This window comes from Erythrolamprus reginae, chromosome 5, assembly GCF_031021105.1.
Source record: "Erythrolamprus reginae isolate rEryReg1 chromosome 5, rEryReg1.hap1, whole genome shotgun sequence".
NCBI classification, from domain to species: Eukaryota; Metazoa; Chordata; class Lepidosauria; order Squamata; family Dipsadidae; genus Erythrolamprus; species Erythrolamprus reginae.
The window spans coordinates 107,492,932-107,508,173 of record NC_091954.1 but is presented as its reverse complement, the minus strand read 5'-3'; the positions used below and the strand labels follow the sequence as shown (position 1 = coordinate 107,508,173).

The 15,242-nt window shown below is 42.4% G+C and overlaps 1 protein-coding gene across 1 annotated transcript in view; it reads right to left on the bottom strand.

Annotated features, from left to right (window-relative positions):
• USP13 (ubiquitin specific peptidase 13) overlaps positions 1-15,242 on the bottom strand; it is a 106,631-nt gene that overhangs the window by 9,438 nt on the left and 81,951 nt on the right. The window contains exons 12-15 of the mRNA XM_070753674.1: positions 11,420-11,573; positions 9,061-9,235; positions 7,742-7,830; positions 5,963-6,085 (exon numbers count right to left, since the gene is read on the bottom strand). Of these exons, the coding sequence (XP_070609775.1) occupies positions 5,963-6,085; positions 7,742-7,830; positions 9,061-9,235; positions 11,420-11,573 (541 nt within the window). The remainder of the gene's footprint in view (positions 1-5,962; positions 6,086-7,741; positions 7,831-9,060; positions 9,236-11,419; positions 11,574-15,242) is intronic.

Here is a 15,242-nt window from a genome sequence, read left to right as displayed (position 1 = left end):
GCAGAGCCTAGCGCTGCCTTCGCAACCAGCTCTCCAACGACCGACAGGCACGAGTGAACCATGAGCATTTCAACCCTGAACTTACGGCAACAAAAGTCGTAAAATGGGACAAATCCGCTTAACCATTTTTTTTCACTCAACGACATACATATTGGACTGCGTTGTGGTCCTAAGTTGAGGACTACCTGTAATTGGTTTCTTAATACGAATGCTATAGCCTTGGCTTTGCGGCTGTTTAAAAAAATCATAACCACAGCATTAGATGGAGGTACAAATTAGAAATTACGGAGAGTTCGCCATTCCTTTTCATTCCTTGTACAAGAACGGCACACCAAGTTGAGATGTTAAGTTTTTGCTATGATCATTGCAAAAAAAAGAAAATGATGGCACAGTGGTTAGAATGCAGTACTGCAAGCTACTTCTGCTGACTGCCGGCTACCTGCAATTTTGGCAGTTCGAATCTCACCCGGCTCAAGGTTGACTCAGCCTTCCATCCTTCCAAGGGGAATAAAATGAGGAGTCAGGTTGTTGGGGGCAATAGGCTGTAAACCCGCTGAGAGAGGGCTGCAAAAGCACTGTGAAGTGGTATATAAGTGGTTTTTGCTATTGCTATCAGTCTAGGAACTAAACATGCAAAGGAAGAGCTGTGCAAATTCTTGCGACAGTCTTCACATGGTTTGAAGAATAGCAACGCCAGCATTGAGAGAAAGTGCTGACCCAAATCACTCCTAAAAGCAAAAGTGACAAAGGTTATTAGACTCTACAAACATCGGCTAAAGCTTTGGCTGTTCTCCATGCAAAACCGTTTCCAAAGTTAAGCTATTCCAGGCTCTGTGTGTGTGTGTGTGTGTGTGTGTTTCTGAATTTTAAAGGTCACACATATTGATGGAGCTCCTGCACTGAAATCATCAGTCAGAGCAAGCATAAATGATCAATTGAAGCAACACCCTCAATCTTCATCTGGTTTAAGTAATGGTTGGGTCTTACATACAATTAATCGTCCAGAGGAGTTGGCATTTATGCGCAAAGGCAAAATTATGCTGCAGTATCAGAGAATCTTGATCTCTGTTCTATTCATACCTTTAAAGTTTCTAGTTCTCATTCATGTAAGGCTAGATAGGAATGCATGAACCAAAATTGATATTATTCCTCCTTTCTGCCTCTCTCAGTCTCTCTTTAACACTGCAGTGGCTATTGATTCAGAAGATCTTGCTTTCTATTCATCTGCAAGTCTCTGATAATATTCTTTTGCTAAGCAGTGAAGAAAAAAGTTTCTTTTTAAAGGTAGATATTCTGAAAAGCGGAGAAAACTGTAGCTCTTATCTTCAATTTTTGCCAAATCCCTGTGTTGTGAAATCAGGGAATGTTCCAATCGAATAAGGTTGGAAAGTGTCCAAGACTTGATTTTAAATCTGGGATATTGATCAAATTTGAGTCCAGAATTTTTACAAGAAGCTGACCCAAAAATTGTCCTGTGACTATGGAATGTTACAAATGGCTCTAAAGGTGAGTCAATTGCCAAGCTCAAAATGACTCTATATATGTATGTCTGTGCGGCCATACACATGCAATGGTCATTGTAACTTCAAAAGTGGGTCATAAATAAAAGTCCATCATAACTTCATTAGGCAAAGATGAACTTGTGATTCTTTGATCTTTATTTATTTATTTTTATTTATTTATTTTGTCCAGTACACAATGAAGGTTTTAGTGGGTGTGTGTATGTATGTGTGTGTGTGTGTGTGTATATATATATATATATACAGTGATCCCTCGATTATCGCGAGGGTTCCGTTCCAAGACCCCTCGCGATAATCGATTTTTCGCGATGTAGGGTTGCAGAAGTAAAAACACCATCTGCGCATGCGCGCCCTTTTTTCATGGCCGCGCATGCGCAGATGGTGGAGTTTGCGTGGGCGGCAGGAAAACCCGGATCTTCGTCTGCTCGCTGCTGCTGCGGCCGCCCAGCAGCTGATCTGCTCGGTGGCAGCAGCGAACAGACGAAGATCGGGGTTTCCCCGCCGCCCACGCAAAGGGGAAACCCCGGCTCCTCGCTGATGCCCCCGCTCACCCGCCCGCCCACCCACCCGCCGCCCGCCAGCAAGAGGGGGAGAGATAGAGAAAGAGAGAGAAGGAAAGAAAGAGATGAGAGAGGGAGGAAGAGAGTGTGAGAGAGGAAGAAGCAAGATAGAGAAAGAGAGAGAGAAAGAAAGATGAGAAAGGAAGGAAGAGAGTGACGTCATCGGGTGGAAAAATCGCGATATAGCGTTTCGCGAAGAACGAGATCACGAAAATTGAGGGATCACTGTATATATATACACACACATAGTAAAATACATGATGAAGGTTATAGAGGAGAAACTCATAGTAAAATATATCTAAGAAAGAATAGAAAAGAAGGTATAGTAATATAACATATCAATGAAAGAATAGAAGAAGAGATATAGGAATAGAAGAAAGATATAGGAGATATAGGAGAGCAATAGGACAGGGAACGGAAGGCACTCTAGTGCACTTGTACTCGCCCCTTACTGACCTCTTAGGAATCTGGATAGGCCAACCGTAGATAATCTAAGAGTAAAGTATTGGGGGTTTGGGGATGACACTATGGAGTGCGGTAATGAGTTCCATGCTTTGACAACTTGGTTGCTGAAGTCATATTTTTTACAGTCAAGTTTGGAGCGGTTAATATTAAGTTTAAATCTGTTGTGTGCTCTTGTGTTGTTGTGGTTGAAGCTGAAGTAGTTGCCGACATGCAGGACGTTGCAGCATATGATCTTGTGGGCAATACTTAGATCTTGTTTAAGGCGTCTTAGTTCTAAACTTTCTAGGCCCAGGATTGAAAGTCTAGTCTCATAGGGTATTCTATTTCAAGTGGAGGAGTGAAGGGCTCTTCTGGTGAAGTATCTTTGGACATTTTCAAGGGTGTTAATGTCTTACATGCGATATGGGTTCCAAACAGATGAGCTCTCTTATATCCGTGATGGGAACCTATGGCACATGGGCCACAAGTGGTACACGAAGCCATATTGGTGGGCACATTTTTTCAGGTCCGGTGCGGCCAGCTGATTTTGGGGCCTTCTGGGCCCACCTGGGTGTCAGGAAACAGGCTGTGAGAATGTATGAGAATGGCTGGTCCAAATTTACCCAGCCAGCTTTCACGTCTAAAGCAGAATTCACTATTCCATAATTTCTAAAATGGTGTCTTAACTACTAGACCACATTTTATTTCTTCCTTTGTCTTTCTTTGTCCTGCTTTACATTAGTTTGGGTTAGGAGGAGCAAAATAATAAAAGAGGCTGTTGCCATCGCATCTAAATTTCAAAGGAGCATTTGATTAGCAGTGGCAAACAAAATACGAATCCCTTGGATTAATCCAGTGGTTCCCAATTTGGGGGTCAGGATCTCTTTGGGAATCAAACAACCATTTCACAGGGGTCACCTAAGACCATGGGGAAAAAACTAAATTTCCCATGGTATTAGGACCTAAAGCTTCTATTCTGGCACCTTGGAACATATTTTTACAATCCGACCAATCGGGCATTTACAGTGGAAATGTCCCTCTGACCTTCCTGCCAATCAGCTTAAAGCTCTGTCGGGCGAATTGGAGCTAGACTTATGGGTGGGGGTCACCACAACATGAGGAATTGTATTAAGGGGTCATGACATTAGAAAGGTTAAGAATCACTGGATTAATCTTTGGTTGCAAAAATTAATAAAAATAATATTTAAACCCAACTTTAAGGAAGTGAAATAATCCAAGATAGGGAACATCTCTCTCCAGAGTTTTAAGATTTCTTCAACTATGTCAACACAGACCCAGGGCAGGGGAAAAGTTATGAAGGAGAAGAGCACCGTTAAATGAAGAGCTCTCGTGCAATCTGTAAAAGCTTTTCTGTAAATCACAGCAAGTAAGCTCAGCCATTTCAAACAAAAATAAAACTGAACGTAAAGAAATGGGATACATACGCTCCATGAAATGGTTCATCATGCCATCTGCAAGTCAAGAAAGTAAATTAAGGGAGACCAAAGTATTTTGGAATGGCAGGAAAATGGAAATTGGCCAGTTCTGCATTTGGTGTAAATACTAAATCGCCATCCTAGAACTTAAAAGAGTGGGTGCGGTGGCCTAGACATGGAGCTCTCGCCTCACAATCAAGAGGCTGTAAATTCGATCCTAGGTAGAGGCAGATATTTCTCTCTCTGGGCACAATGAGAATGTCTCTGCTGGAAAAAAACCTCCACATTGGCAACAGGAAGGGCATCTGCCAGTAAATACTCCACTCCATTCAGTTGCCCAAATTCCACCCCGCAAGGGATTATGGGGTCATTAAAAGAAGATGATCACTCTATAACTTTTTTTAAAAAGTTCTTTGTGGTCCTATTCTAATCTGGTGTCTTCAGAGTTATTACCTGTTCCAGGGGTAGGCAAAGTTGGCTCTTCTATGACTTGTGGACTTCAACTCCCAGAATTCCTGAGCCAAACATGCTAGATCAGGAATTCTGGGAGTTGAAGTCCACATGTCATAGAAGAGCCAACTTTGCCTACCCCTGACCTATTCCATTTTGGAAATGATAAGAATTTTAACTTAAACCAGGGGGAGAAAAAAATTATACTAGAAAGTCCAAATGAACCACTTTGACCTTTAGACAGAATTGAGTCCAACTTTTTCTGGCCACACCACTTCTGCAGAAACCTTTCTTTTGAGGAGTTAAAAATAATGCCTACACCCCCCCTCCCCTTAGTATATATGCTTGAATTCCAATCCTGAAAATTGTGTTTGTGGATAATCCATGAATGGCACACACCTTCCTTAACTTAGAGTGGTTGAACTGGTACCTTACGTCAAACTCCTACTAGAGTTTCCATGACTCTACCCCTTCCCTACTCCAGGTAAGGGGCTACAGTATATCAGGAAATATTTGATAGTTCTACAGAGGAATGACTGAGTCTGTCATTTGTACCTCGGCAACTATCTGGTTTGCTACAGCAACCAAATAAGACAGACACAGATTATCTAATGCAGAAAAATATAATTGCAACCAGGCTGCCTTCCATCAAGGACCTGTACACTGCAAGAGCCAGAAAGAGGGGTGAGACTTCTAACATTCGAGACATAAGCTGCTTCAACTCCAGGACGCTGCTATAGGGCACTGCAGGCCAAACAGCTAAACACAACACAGTTCTCCCCCACATACCATCACTCTGCTAAACAACTATTTCCCACAATACTGTGTTAGGCCTAAAGATATTTACCCATATAATAGGTTGCATTGCTACTGATCTTCTCATCTTTTTCATCTTCTCATTTCTCATCTTTCCTACTATCCTCTCCTATTGGTATCTTATGTTTTCTCACTTGTTGTTTGCAACTTTTTATCAATGATTGTAACTATGGTTTATGATCTTCTGGACTAGAAGACCTCAAAGGTCCCTTCCAACTCTATTCAAACCTATCACTTTGTTGTTTGTATGTATGTTGAGAGCTTATGCACCAGAGACAAATTCCTTGTGTTGTCCAATCATACTTGGCCAACAAAGAATTCCATCCTATATTCTTGTGATTTTACACATTAATTGACCACCATAATGCAGGACAATCGTATTGTTCTTTGAATAGATTTCCTCAACTTTGGCTCATGATCTCCCTTTCTCTTGACCTCCAGCCTGCTCCAATCACAGCTTTGACCTAAAACAGATACAGAACACGCCAAATCCACCAAAGCAAGCATGACCAATGGATCTCTGTTTACACCAAAAAACCCAGGTCTTGGTTCCATCATTGTCTGCTTTTCTTGCCAACAAGACTTTCAGTGATCATGTTTTAGCTTGACATCCAGGAAGATGGTCCATGCGAACAAGAAAGCAGGCGAAATGACAAGAGAACAAAAAAGAAGATCAACTAACAGTTGTGGTGGAGAATGGTGTGGAGGTAGGAATCCTCATGGTAGTAGGCAATACCTTTGGGGTCCTCTGGAATGATCACAGGTGGAGAGATGTCTGGGAGTTCTTCCTCTCCTGGTTGGAAGCCTGTTGCTCGGAGGTGAGTGATGTCTAGAAGATCTGGCATGTCTATAGAAACATCTGCAAGCAAAAGGGTAAACGGGAAATTAATTACATTACAGTGTTCCCTCGATTTTCGCGGGGGATATGTTCCGAGACCACCCGCGAAAGTCGAATTTCCGTGAAGTAGAGGTGCGGAAGTAGAGGTGTCTCTGCTTCTGGTTCACTGTCTGATTTGTCCTCTAGCCAGACTGGTCTTCTGTAAACAGACATCTCCCACTCCTCTGTGTCAAAATCAGCAGCCACGGGAGCTGGCCTGAAGCCAATCACAACACCTCGGAAGGATGGAAGGCTGAGTCAACCTTGAGTCGGTGTTGAGATTTGAACTGCTGAACTACAGCTAGCAATTCGCTGAAGTAGCCTACAGTGCTGCACTCTAACCACTGTGCCACTCTGGCTCTGAAGAAGCTTTTCAGCTCTAACAGGAGAGTGAGAAATGGAAGGGTTTATATTTCTTGCAGAATAGCTGGTTATTTTCATCCTTTTAGAGGGAGAAGGAATGAATTTCCACAGGGGGAAAAAATTGCAGACTACGGGAACCAGGAGCACTGCTCAGGTAACCCTGAGGATACAGATAAAGCTCCAAGTATTTGAACGACCCTCTAAAATAAGGCTTTTAAACTTGCACCAAGTGGGCCAGATGTATCACCCGCTGGCCACGCCTATGCCCGGTTTAGCAAAGGGGGTAAAAGTCCTGATACGTTACGGGATGACATGAGTTTGACACCTCTGCTCTAAAAGGATGCAAACGACCAGCCATCTGCAAGGAGTATAAATCCTTCCATTCCTCACTCTCCTGTCAGAGTTGAAGAAGCTTCTTGGATGATGTTCTGTTGGGCTCTCTGGTAGAATCCTCCCGAAAATTCACAGGTACAAATTTCAGACACACACACGTTTGATAATTCAAAACAATGTTCTTTATACCGAAAATTCAAATAAACTAAGCCCTCTTTTTGTATAGCAAAGAGCACTCATCTCCAAACAACCTGGTAATTTGTACAAGTCCCTTATCAGTTCTGAGATACTTAGCTTGCAGCTGTGAGGCAATTCACAGTCCTTCTTCTTTCACAAAGTGAAACACACTTGGCTCTGGTTTAGTTTCAAAGCAGGGAAAAATCAGCACCCAAAGGTAGAAGTCAGCAAGGCAGGCACGAAACACAAGGATCAGATAATCCTCCACAATGGCAAAACCCACAGGCTGCTCTTTATAGCAGCCTCACTAATTACCACAGCCCCACCCAACCAAGGTGGCCTCATTTTCTTTGATAATAATCTCTCAGTTGTTGCTGCCTATGCATCGCTCTCCGTGTGTGTGGCTGTATCATTAACTCTTGTTCCGAATCCAAGGAGGAGCTAGATAATTGATCTCCTTCTGAGCTGTCTGCCACACTCTCCTCCTCCCTGTCACTCATGTCTTCTTGGTCAGAGGAGCCTTCATCATCAGATTCCACCGGGAGCAAAACAGGTTTGCGGCATGTGGATGTCTCCCCCACATCCACAGTCCTTGGGGCAGGAGCTGGGCCAGAGCTAACCACAACAGATGAGAAGTGCAATGTCTTCAAAAGGGGAGAAAAAAACAAGGAAGTCCAGTTGCCTCCTGAAAAAGCACCTATGGGACAGCCCTGGAGTGGATAAACAAGGCAATTCAATATGGAAGGCAGCCATCAAAGTACATACCAAGCTTCTTTGGGATCCAGTCAAGGCCAAAAGTAAACTTCTTTATCTGAACCACCAGGTATTCGGGGAAGGAAGCAAAGCGAGACGTTCTGGAAGTGTAAAGCAATTCCATATGAAATTAAAAAAATAAAATTAAAAGATCCAAAACTCAAGATCAGAAATTTCATCTTTTTAACAGAACAGCTGAACTACTCTTATTAGATCATATCCATCTCTTCCACTATACTTTTCTATCACAGCCAACCAGGTATGTTTGTTTGTTTAGTAAAGTATTAGTACACAAAGGTAGTAGTATACAAAATAGTATGCGGTAGTGTACAAAAATATAACAATGTTTATATACATGATACTAGTAGGAGGGGACAGGGGACAGTAGTGCAGAGGACGGTAGACACGCTATTGCACTTATGCACGCCCCTTACTGACCTCTTAGGAATATTCCCACGCATGGGCGTGATTACCAATAAATCAGTTGAATTGATTGAATGAAATCTCGTTGACTGAATGAAATATTGCTTAGATCCGGCCATGAGTGAAAGTGACCTTTACGTATGTGTTGTTAGGGTTTTTCATTAAGTATTTTAAATTGTTTTTATTTATTTTTTTCCTTGCTGGAAGCCACCCAGAGTCCTTCGGGATTTGGGCGGCATACAAGTAAGACAAACAAACAAATAAAGAAAGAAATAATCAATCAATTAAATCAATCAAACAAGCAGGAAGAGGGAGATTGTGATCCTGCTGTACAGAGCGCTGGGGAGACCCCATTTGGAAGACTGTGTTCAGTTCTGGAGACCTCACCTACAAAAAGAGATTGATAAAATTGAATGGGTCCAAAGATGGGCTACAAAAATGGTGGAAGGTCTTAAGCATAAAACGTATCAGGAAAGATTTCATGAACTCAATCTGTATAGTCTGGAGGACAGAAAGGAAAAGGGGGACATGATCAAAACATTTAAATATGTTAAAGGGTTAAAAAAGGTTAAGGAGGGAAATGTTTTTAACAGGAAAGTGAACACAAGAACAAGGGGCCACAATCTGAGGTTAATTGGGGGAAAGATCAGAAGCAACGTGAGAAAATATTATTTTACTAAAAGAGTAGTAGATGCTTGGAACAAACTTCCAGCAGACGTGGTTGGTAAATCCACAGTAACTGAATTTAAACATGCCTGGGATAAACATATATCCATCCTAAGATAAAATAAAAGGAAGTAGTATAAGGACAGACTAGATGGACCATGACGTCTTTTTTTCTGCCGTCAATCTTCTATGTTTCTAATCAATCAGTAGGACCTGATCTTTTGTGCCTGACACATACTCACTTGACGCCAGCAGACTTGGCTTGAAGGGCACTGCTCCAGAAGTCGTCTACATTTTCCGGTTCCGTAAAGGCTTGGAGACAAGCACTGAAAGGTATCCTTGCCCGGACCACCTCTGGTGGGGGCCTCCTTGCTGTTTCTGCTTCTCTTCTCTTCAGCTCATAAGCAATCAATTCATCTAATTGGAAGAACAAGTGATATGGAATAAGCACCATCCATCTGTTGAGAAAGTCGTGGATGGGCTCACTTGATGGCAAATGAACATGAGAAATGGCTCCCCTGACCACGTTTTGATGCAAAGAATGGATCATGCGAAATGACAAGGTCTGACTTTGTCGCTGAATCCCACAGCAGATTGTTCATAATGGGGGTCACTCGTGGGACTGAATGGGGACTTCCAAGGAACACACCTCTGAATTGTAATCTGAATGTTAAGACAGAATCCTTTGGGAGTTGGGCAGCATATATATTTAATTACCATATTTTTCAGAGTATAAGACGCACCCTTTTCCTCCCTAAAAGAGGCTGATAACTAGCTGATAACGATCTTCCCAGCTCTTACCTTGTAGGCTCTTTCATTGTTTCTCTCTGCGAAGAATGTTTTCCGAGCCCTAAGTCTTTGCAGGGTTTTTTCATTGCTCTTATTTATATATTTACTTACTTACTTACTTACTTACTTACTTACTTACTTACTTACTTACTTACTTACTTACTTACTTACTTACTTACTTACTTATTAGATTTGTATGCCACCCCTCTCTGAAGACTCGGGCGGCTCACAACAGTCATAAAAACAATATAGCAGTGGAACCAATCTAATATTAAAAAACATATAAAACCCTATCATTATTTAAAAAAACCAAACAGCACATTCATACCAAACATAAAACAAAGTATTAAAAAAAGCCTGGGGGAAAGGTGTCTCAACTCCCCCATGCCTGGCGGTATAAGTGAGTCTTGAGTAGTTTACGAAAGACAGGGAGGGTGGGGGCAGTTCTAATCTCCGGGGGGAGTTGGTTCCAGAGGGCCGGGGCCACCACAGAGAAGGCTCTTCCCCTGGGGCCCACTCTGAATTTGCTCCGAATAAGTTTCTTTTCAACCCTAATCAGGTGCTAACAATGTTCCCAGCTCTTACCGGCTTTCAAGCTCTTTCATTGTTACTCTCTGCAAAAAATGTTTTCCAAACCCTGTCTTTGTAGGGGGGGTGTTTCATTCTCTACTTGCTCTGAATGTTTCTTTCCAGCCCAAACCATGTGCTAACAATGTTTCCAGCTCTTATGGCTTGCAAGCTCTTTCATTGTTATTCTTTGTGAAGAATATTTTCTAAGCCCTAAGTCTTTGCAAGATTTTTTTCCCCATTGGTCTAACTTGCTCCAAATGTTTCTTTCCAGCCCTAACTAGGTGCTAATGATGTTCCCAGCTCTTAGCAGCTTGCAAGTTCTTTCGTTGTTACTCTCTCCGAATAAGTTTTTTTCTTTTATCCCTTAACAGGGGATAAAATAATGTGCTGCAGCTGACCAGACTAAAGATGCTAACCAGATGAATATCTGGTAAGCAGATTCTTTTCCCTATTTTCCTCCCAAAAAACTAAGGTGCGTCTTATACTCCGGTGCATCTTATACTCCGAAAAATACAGTAATAACTGTTGTGGTTCAGCCTGAGGCTGCTCAGGGACCGGCTGTGTCTCTGCTGGCTCCATGCCCGGAGGACGATGACAGCGAAGAGGAGGGGGCTGAACAGTCGGACGGGGGAGAGAAAAATCAGGAATGGGATGAAGGAGAACAGCATGAGAGCCCCGGGGGGGGGGGCTCTCCCCAGCCAGTAGCTTGGAGTCATTAGGTGATGACGCACAAGCCGTCATTGACATGCGACAGAGACGTTCAGATCAGAGAAAGGATCAATTAAAGAAGTATTATCAGCACTGAATTAGGAACAGCTGGGCTTGGGTGTGGTCCTCCTTAGCAAGGTTTAAAAGGCAGGCAAGCCCTTGAAGCCATGTGGAGTGTTATCAATTGGAGTTACGGTGTCCTGCTTTGTTCTGGGCATCTCTGTTCCTGGCTTGTGGCCCAGCAGTTTGGAAGACCCGTGGGAGGTGTAGGTCTGCTATCTACAGTCTCGTATTGGCAGCAAGAATCCTGTATTGCTGCATGGACTTTTGCCTTCGTGGATATATCTGAAGATACAGCGTTTTCCTGTTTGTAAGGACATTTTCTGTTACCTGTGTTTTTTCTTGAATTTTATAAACTGCCTTTGCCTTTTATCGGTGTGTCTGGCTTCTCTTTTTGGGTTGGTATTGGCTTCCGGAGTGACCCAGACAGAACAAATAACTAAATAAATAAATAAATTCATACATTCACTTTACCTTTGTTTATTGCAGCTTCCATCGCTACGGGCAGTTGCATGAGATATTCCACCCTCTCTGTGTACCGTACTTTCCTGGTTTGGCAGCACTGGGTCCGTTCTTCAACCAAGAACCGAAAGACATCACTGGGGTTTTCCGAGCCAATTCGGTTTCTCTGAAAAGACCAAAAAAGAAAAAAGTGACAGGGAAGCAAGCATTTTGATTGGGGTTTGCCCAGAGTTGGTTATGAAATGCATGGCTACATATATGTTTGAGGGGTCTTTGGGTGCTCTCTGAGCTTGCTTGTTTTCTTGCAGAACATCTCATTACCATAACTAGGTAACATCATCAGTGCTAGCAAGTGTTCTGTGCACGGCCCTCGGAGCAAACACATCAAAAATCCTTTATTTTATGATAAAATCAAACTCTTTATTGAGAAAAGTACACATAACGAAAGGCAGATTTTGAACGGCAAAGGAAAAGGAGTTATTTCTCTTTGGAGCTAAACATAAAAAATGAAATGCCAAACATTTGGGCACTTTCTGTTATACTAGTGCCTGCCATTTGAGCACCAACAATTTGGTATCTTTGAAAGTCTGAGAGGTCTGCCATTTCCAGGTGGTTATAACCAATTTCCTTAAATTTCTGTTTTAAAAAAAGGTAGTTGAAAAAAACATATCAAATAACAGAATTTAAAAAACAACATTAAAATATGTCAAGTTTTGATTGACTTAAACATGTTCAAACATTATGATGCCCAAAAGTCAAGTGTTTCCATTGTTTTGTCCACCCCCTGTATTTCTTTATGGAATTCACTTCCAGAAGAGGTCGTGATAGCTGTCAGCCTGGATAGCTTTAAGGTAGGATTAGACAGATTAATGGATGCCAAATGTATCGATGGTTATTGAAACGGATGTCCAAGTGCCGCCTCTATGTTGGTTGAGGCTGGCAGGCTTCCCTTGAGTACCATTTGTTGACGGTCAAAGGAAAGGGAGGGTGTTGCCTTCTCTTTCTGCCCAAGATCCCCATGTATAATTGGTGGCACAGATGTACCAATGTGTGACACAGAATGCTGGACTCAATGGGCTTTGGCCCGATTCAGCATGGCTCTTCTTGTGTTTTTATGTAACCTCCAAGAGCTTTGCCAACCCTCTAAAAGATGCAAATAATCAGCTGTCTGCAAGGAATATTAATCCTTCCATTCCCCACTATCAGAAGCAAAGTATCTTCCAAGAAAAAACAAAGAAAGTCCAGTTGCCTCCTGAAAAAACATCTTTGTGACAACCATGACCTGGATGAGTGAGAATCTCTACAGAGTTTTAGTCTATTTGTGGTTTCTATGATATTCTTGATGTATGGCAGTGTAATTCTTTTAATGTTTTAAATGTTTTAAATAAATAAGTCATGACAACAAACTTGATTGTTGACTATCCCAGATCTTACAGGCAGGGGAAATGTTGATTATCCCAGGTCATATAAGCAGCTTTTTATGGCTAGAGCTTCCAAGAAAATAATATACCAGCTTGGAGAGAGATTGTAAAACCCAAACAATTCCCATGCCACCATCACAAGCCTTAGTAAATCAGAATTAAGCCAAGTAATGAATCCCACAATTTCTACGACCCGGAACTCTCAAAATCCTAGCTGAGGATTTTGAATTTGTTGTTTGAGACACCTCAAGGGACTTCAAGCTGTGGAAAGCTTTAATGCCTTGTCAAATTGCACTTTCATGGTTCTAGAAATAGATACATCTCTTCCTCTGGAGATACTTAGATTAAGGATTTGTGCGTAGGGGGAAAAATATTGCACAAAGCACCAGGGAAGTAAACTGTAGCTTTATAGTCTCCCCTGGGAGAACAAGAGCTTCAAAGATATCAGTCAGCACTTAACAGTAAAGAAAGTTCCCTCTGCTCCATTTTTCAAAAAATCATTGTGTATGCAAGCCAATGGAAGTTTCATAACTTGAAGGCTCATTGATTTCAGCAGAGAACTGCCAGTAAAATCAGTAAGGGTTGGGAATACTTAATGTGATATGGAGTATATTCTGGGTCTGTGGATCATTTATCAACAAAAGGTGTTAATGTATGAACAGAGTAATTCTATGCACACACAAAAATGTTTAGATTGAGATTATTAACTGATGATGCAGTTCTACAGAGGAATCATTGAGTCTGTCATCTGCACCTCTATAACTGTCAGGTTCGGCTCAGCAACCCAACAAGACCAACACAGACTTCAGAGGAGAATCAGAACTGCAGAAAAAACAATTGCTGCCAACCTGCCTTCTATTGAGGACCTGTATACTGCACGTGTCAAAAAGAGAGTCGTGAAAATATTTACTGACCCCTCACATCCTGGACACAAACTGTTTCAATTCCTACCCTCAAAACGTCGCTACAGAGCACTGCACACCAAGACAACTAGACACAACAACAGTTTTTCCCCGAACACCATCACTCTGCTAAACAAATAATCCCCTCAACACTGTCAAACTATTTACTAAGCCTGCACTAGTATTACTACTAATTTTTTCTCATCATTCCTATCACCCATTTCCTCCCACTTATGACTGTATGACTGTACTTTGTATTGTATCCTTAAGATTTTAAGAATAGTCCTAAAAATGTGAGTTCCAGGTACGTGTGTGAATGATGAGGCAGCAGCCATCTCGATCACCGGAACATAGAAACTTTAATAAAACCACTTAGCTTTCGTTAGCGTGCTGCTAACTTCGTCAGAGTATTAAAATGCCATGGGAGACAATCACCTTTATAAAGCATTATTCAGTCTGCTCATTGCCCGCGTCATAGGGCCACACCCTTCCCTCCCCTCTGCGGCAAGCCTAATTGTGGGCTTGCTCATGCTGGCTAACGGGGGATCTACCGCTTTTACTCGTGTCTGTTGCCTCTTTCCCTCCCCAAGGGAGGAGGTGGAGTTATGAGGCAATACTTCGGAGGTGTTTGGTATTACTTTTTCCCCCCCATTATCGTTGTTATTTTCTATAGTGGTACATGTCTGCTCTTGCAATTTTTTTGCCCATGCCCTCGTCTTAGGTCTGCACTGTTCTAATCCCCCCTTGTCCCCTGTGTTGGCACTGCATTGTGCCCCTCCCCCTCTACCTCCATGTTGCTCCAGTATGTTCCCTTGCTTCCCGTTGGGGGTTGCTCTACCCTCATTTAGCTGGTTTCTATGCCCGGCCTGGGGAATTCTGTTAGGGGCTTTATCCAATCCTAATGACCTATCCCCTTTAAGTCGTTGCTGGTGCCTTAAAGCCTGGTATGCCGATGGCATATCAATATGTCTATTTAAAGAATTTTCATTGGAGAACCAGGCTTCCTTTAGGAGGCGACCTCCCTTGGTTTCATCTCGCGCCAGAATCTCAGTTCCCTGGAAATCGAAGCCATGATCCTGCTCCTCCATGTGTGTCCAAATCTGGGAACGCTGTTCATGACGTCGGACCGCCAATTTGTGTTCGTGTATACGAGTTCTCAATCTTTTTGCCATTTCCCCCACATAGTGGTGTGCACAATTATTGCAGTTTATACGGTAAATTACCGAGGAGGACTCCTCCTTCACTAAGGTTTCCTTCGGGCGCATTACTGATTTTCTCAAAGTTTGATCTGGCTTGTGCGCTACTTTGACCCCGTGGGGTGCCAGTATGCGTGCGGCTGTTTCGGATACCCCTTGTATGTACGGGAGTACCCTCCACGCTGATGTTTCATTTGCGCTTTCAGTAGGTTGCCGGAGTCTAGGTGTGACGCACCGTTGGATAAAATCTCTCGAGTAGCCATGATTTCCTTAAGATTTTAAGGATATTGATTGTTTCTTCATTGCTTGTTTGACT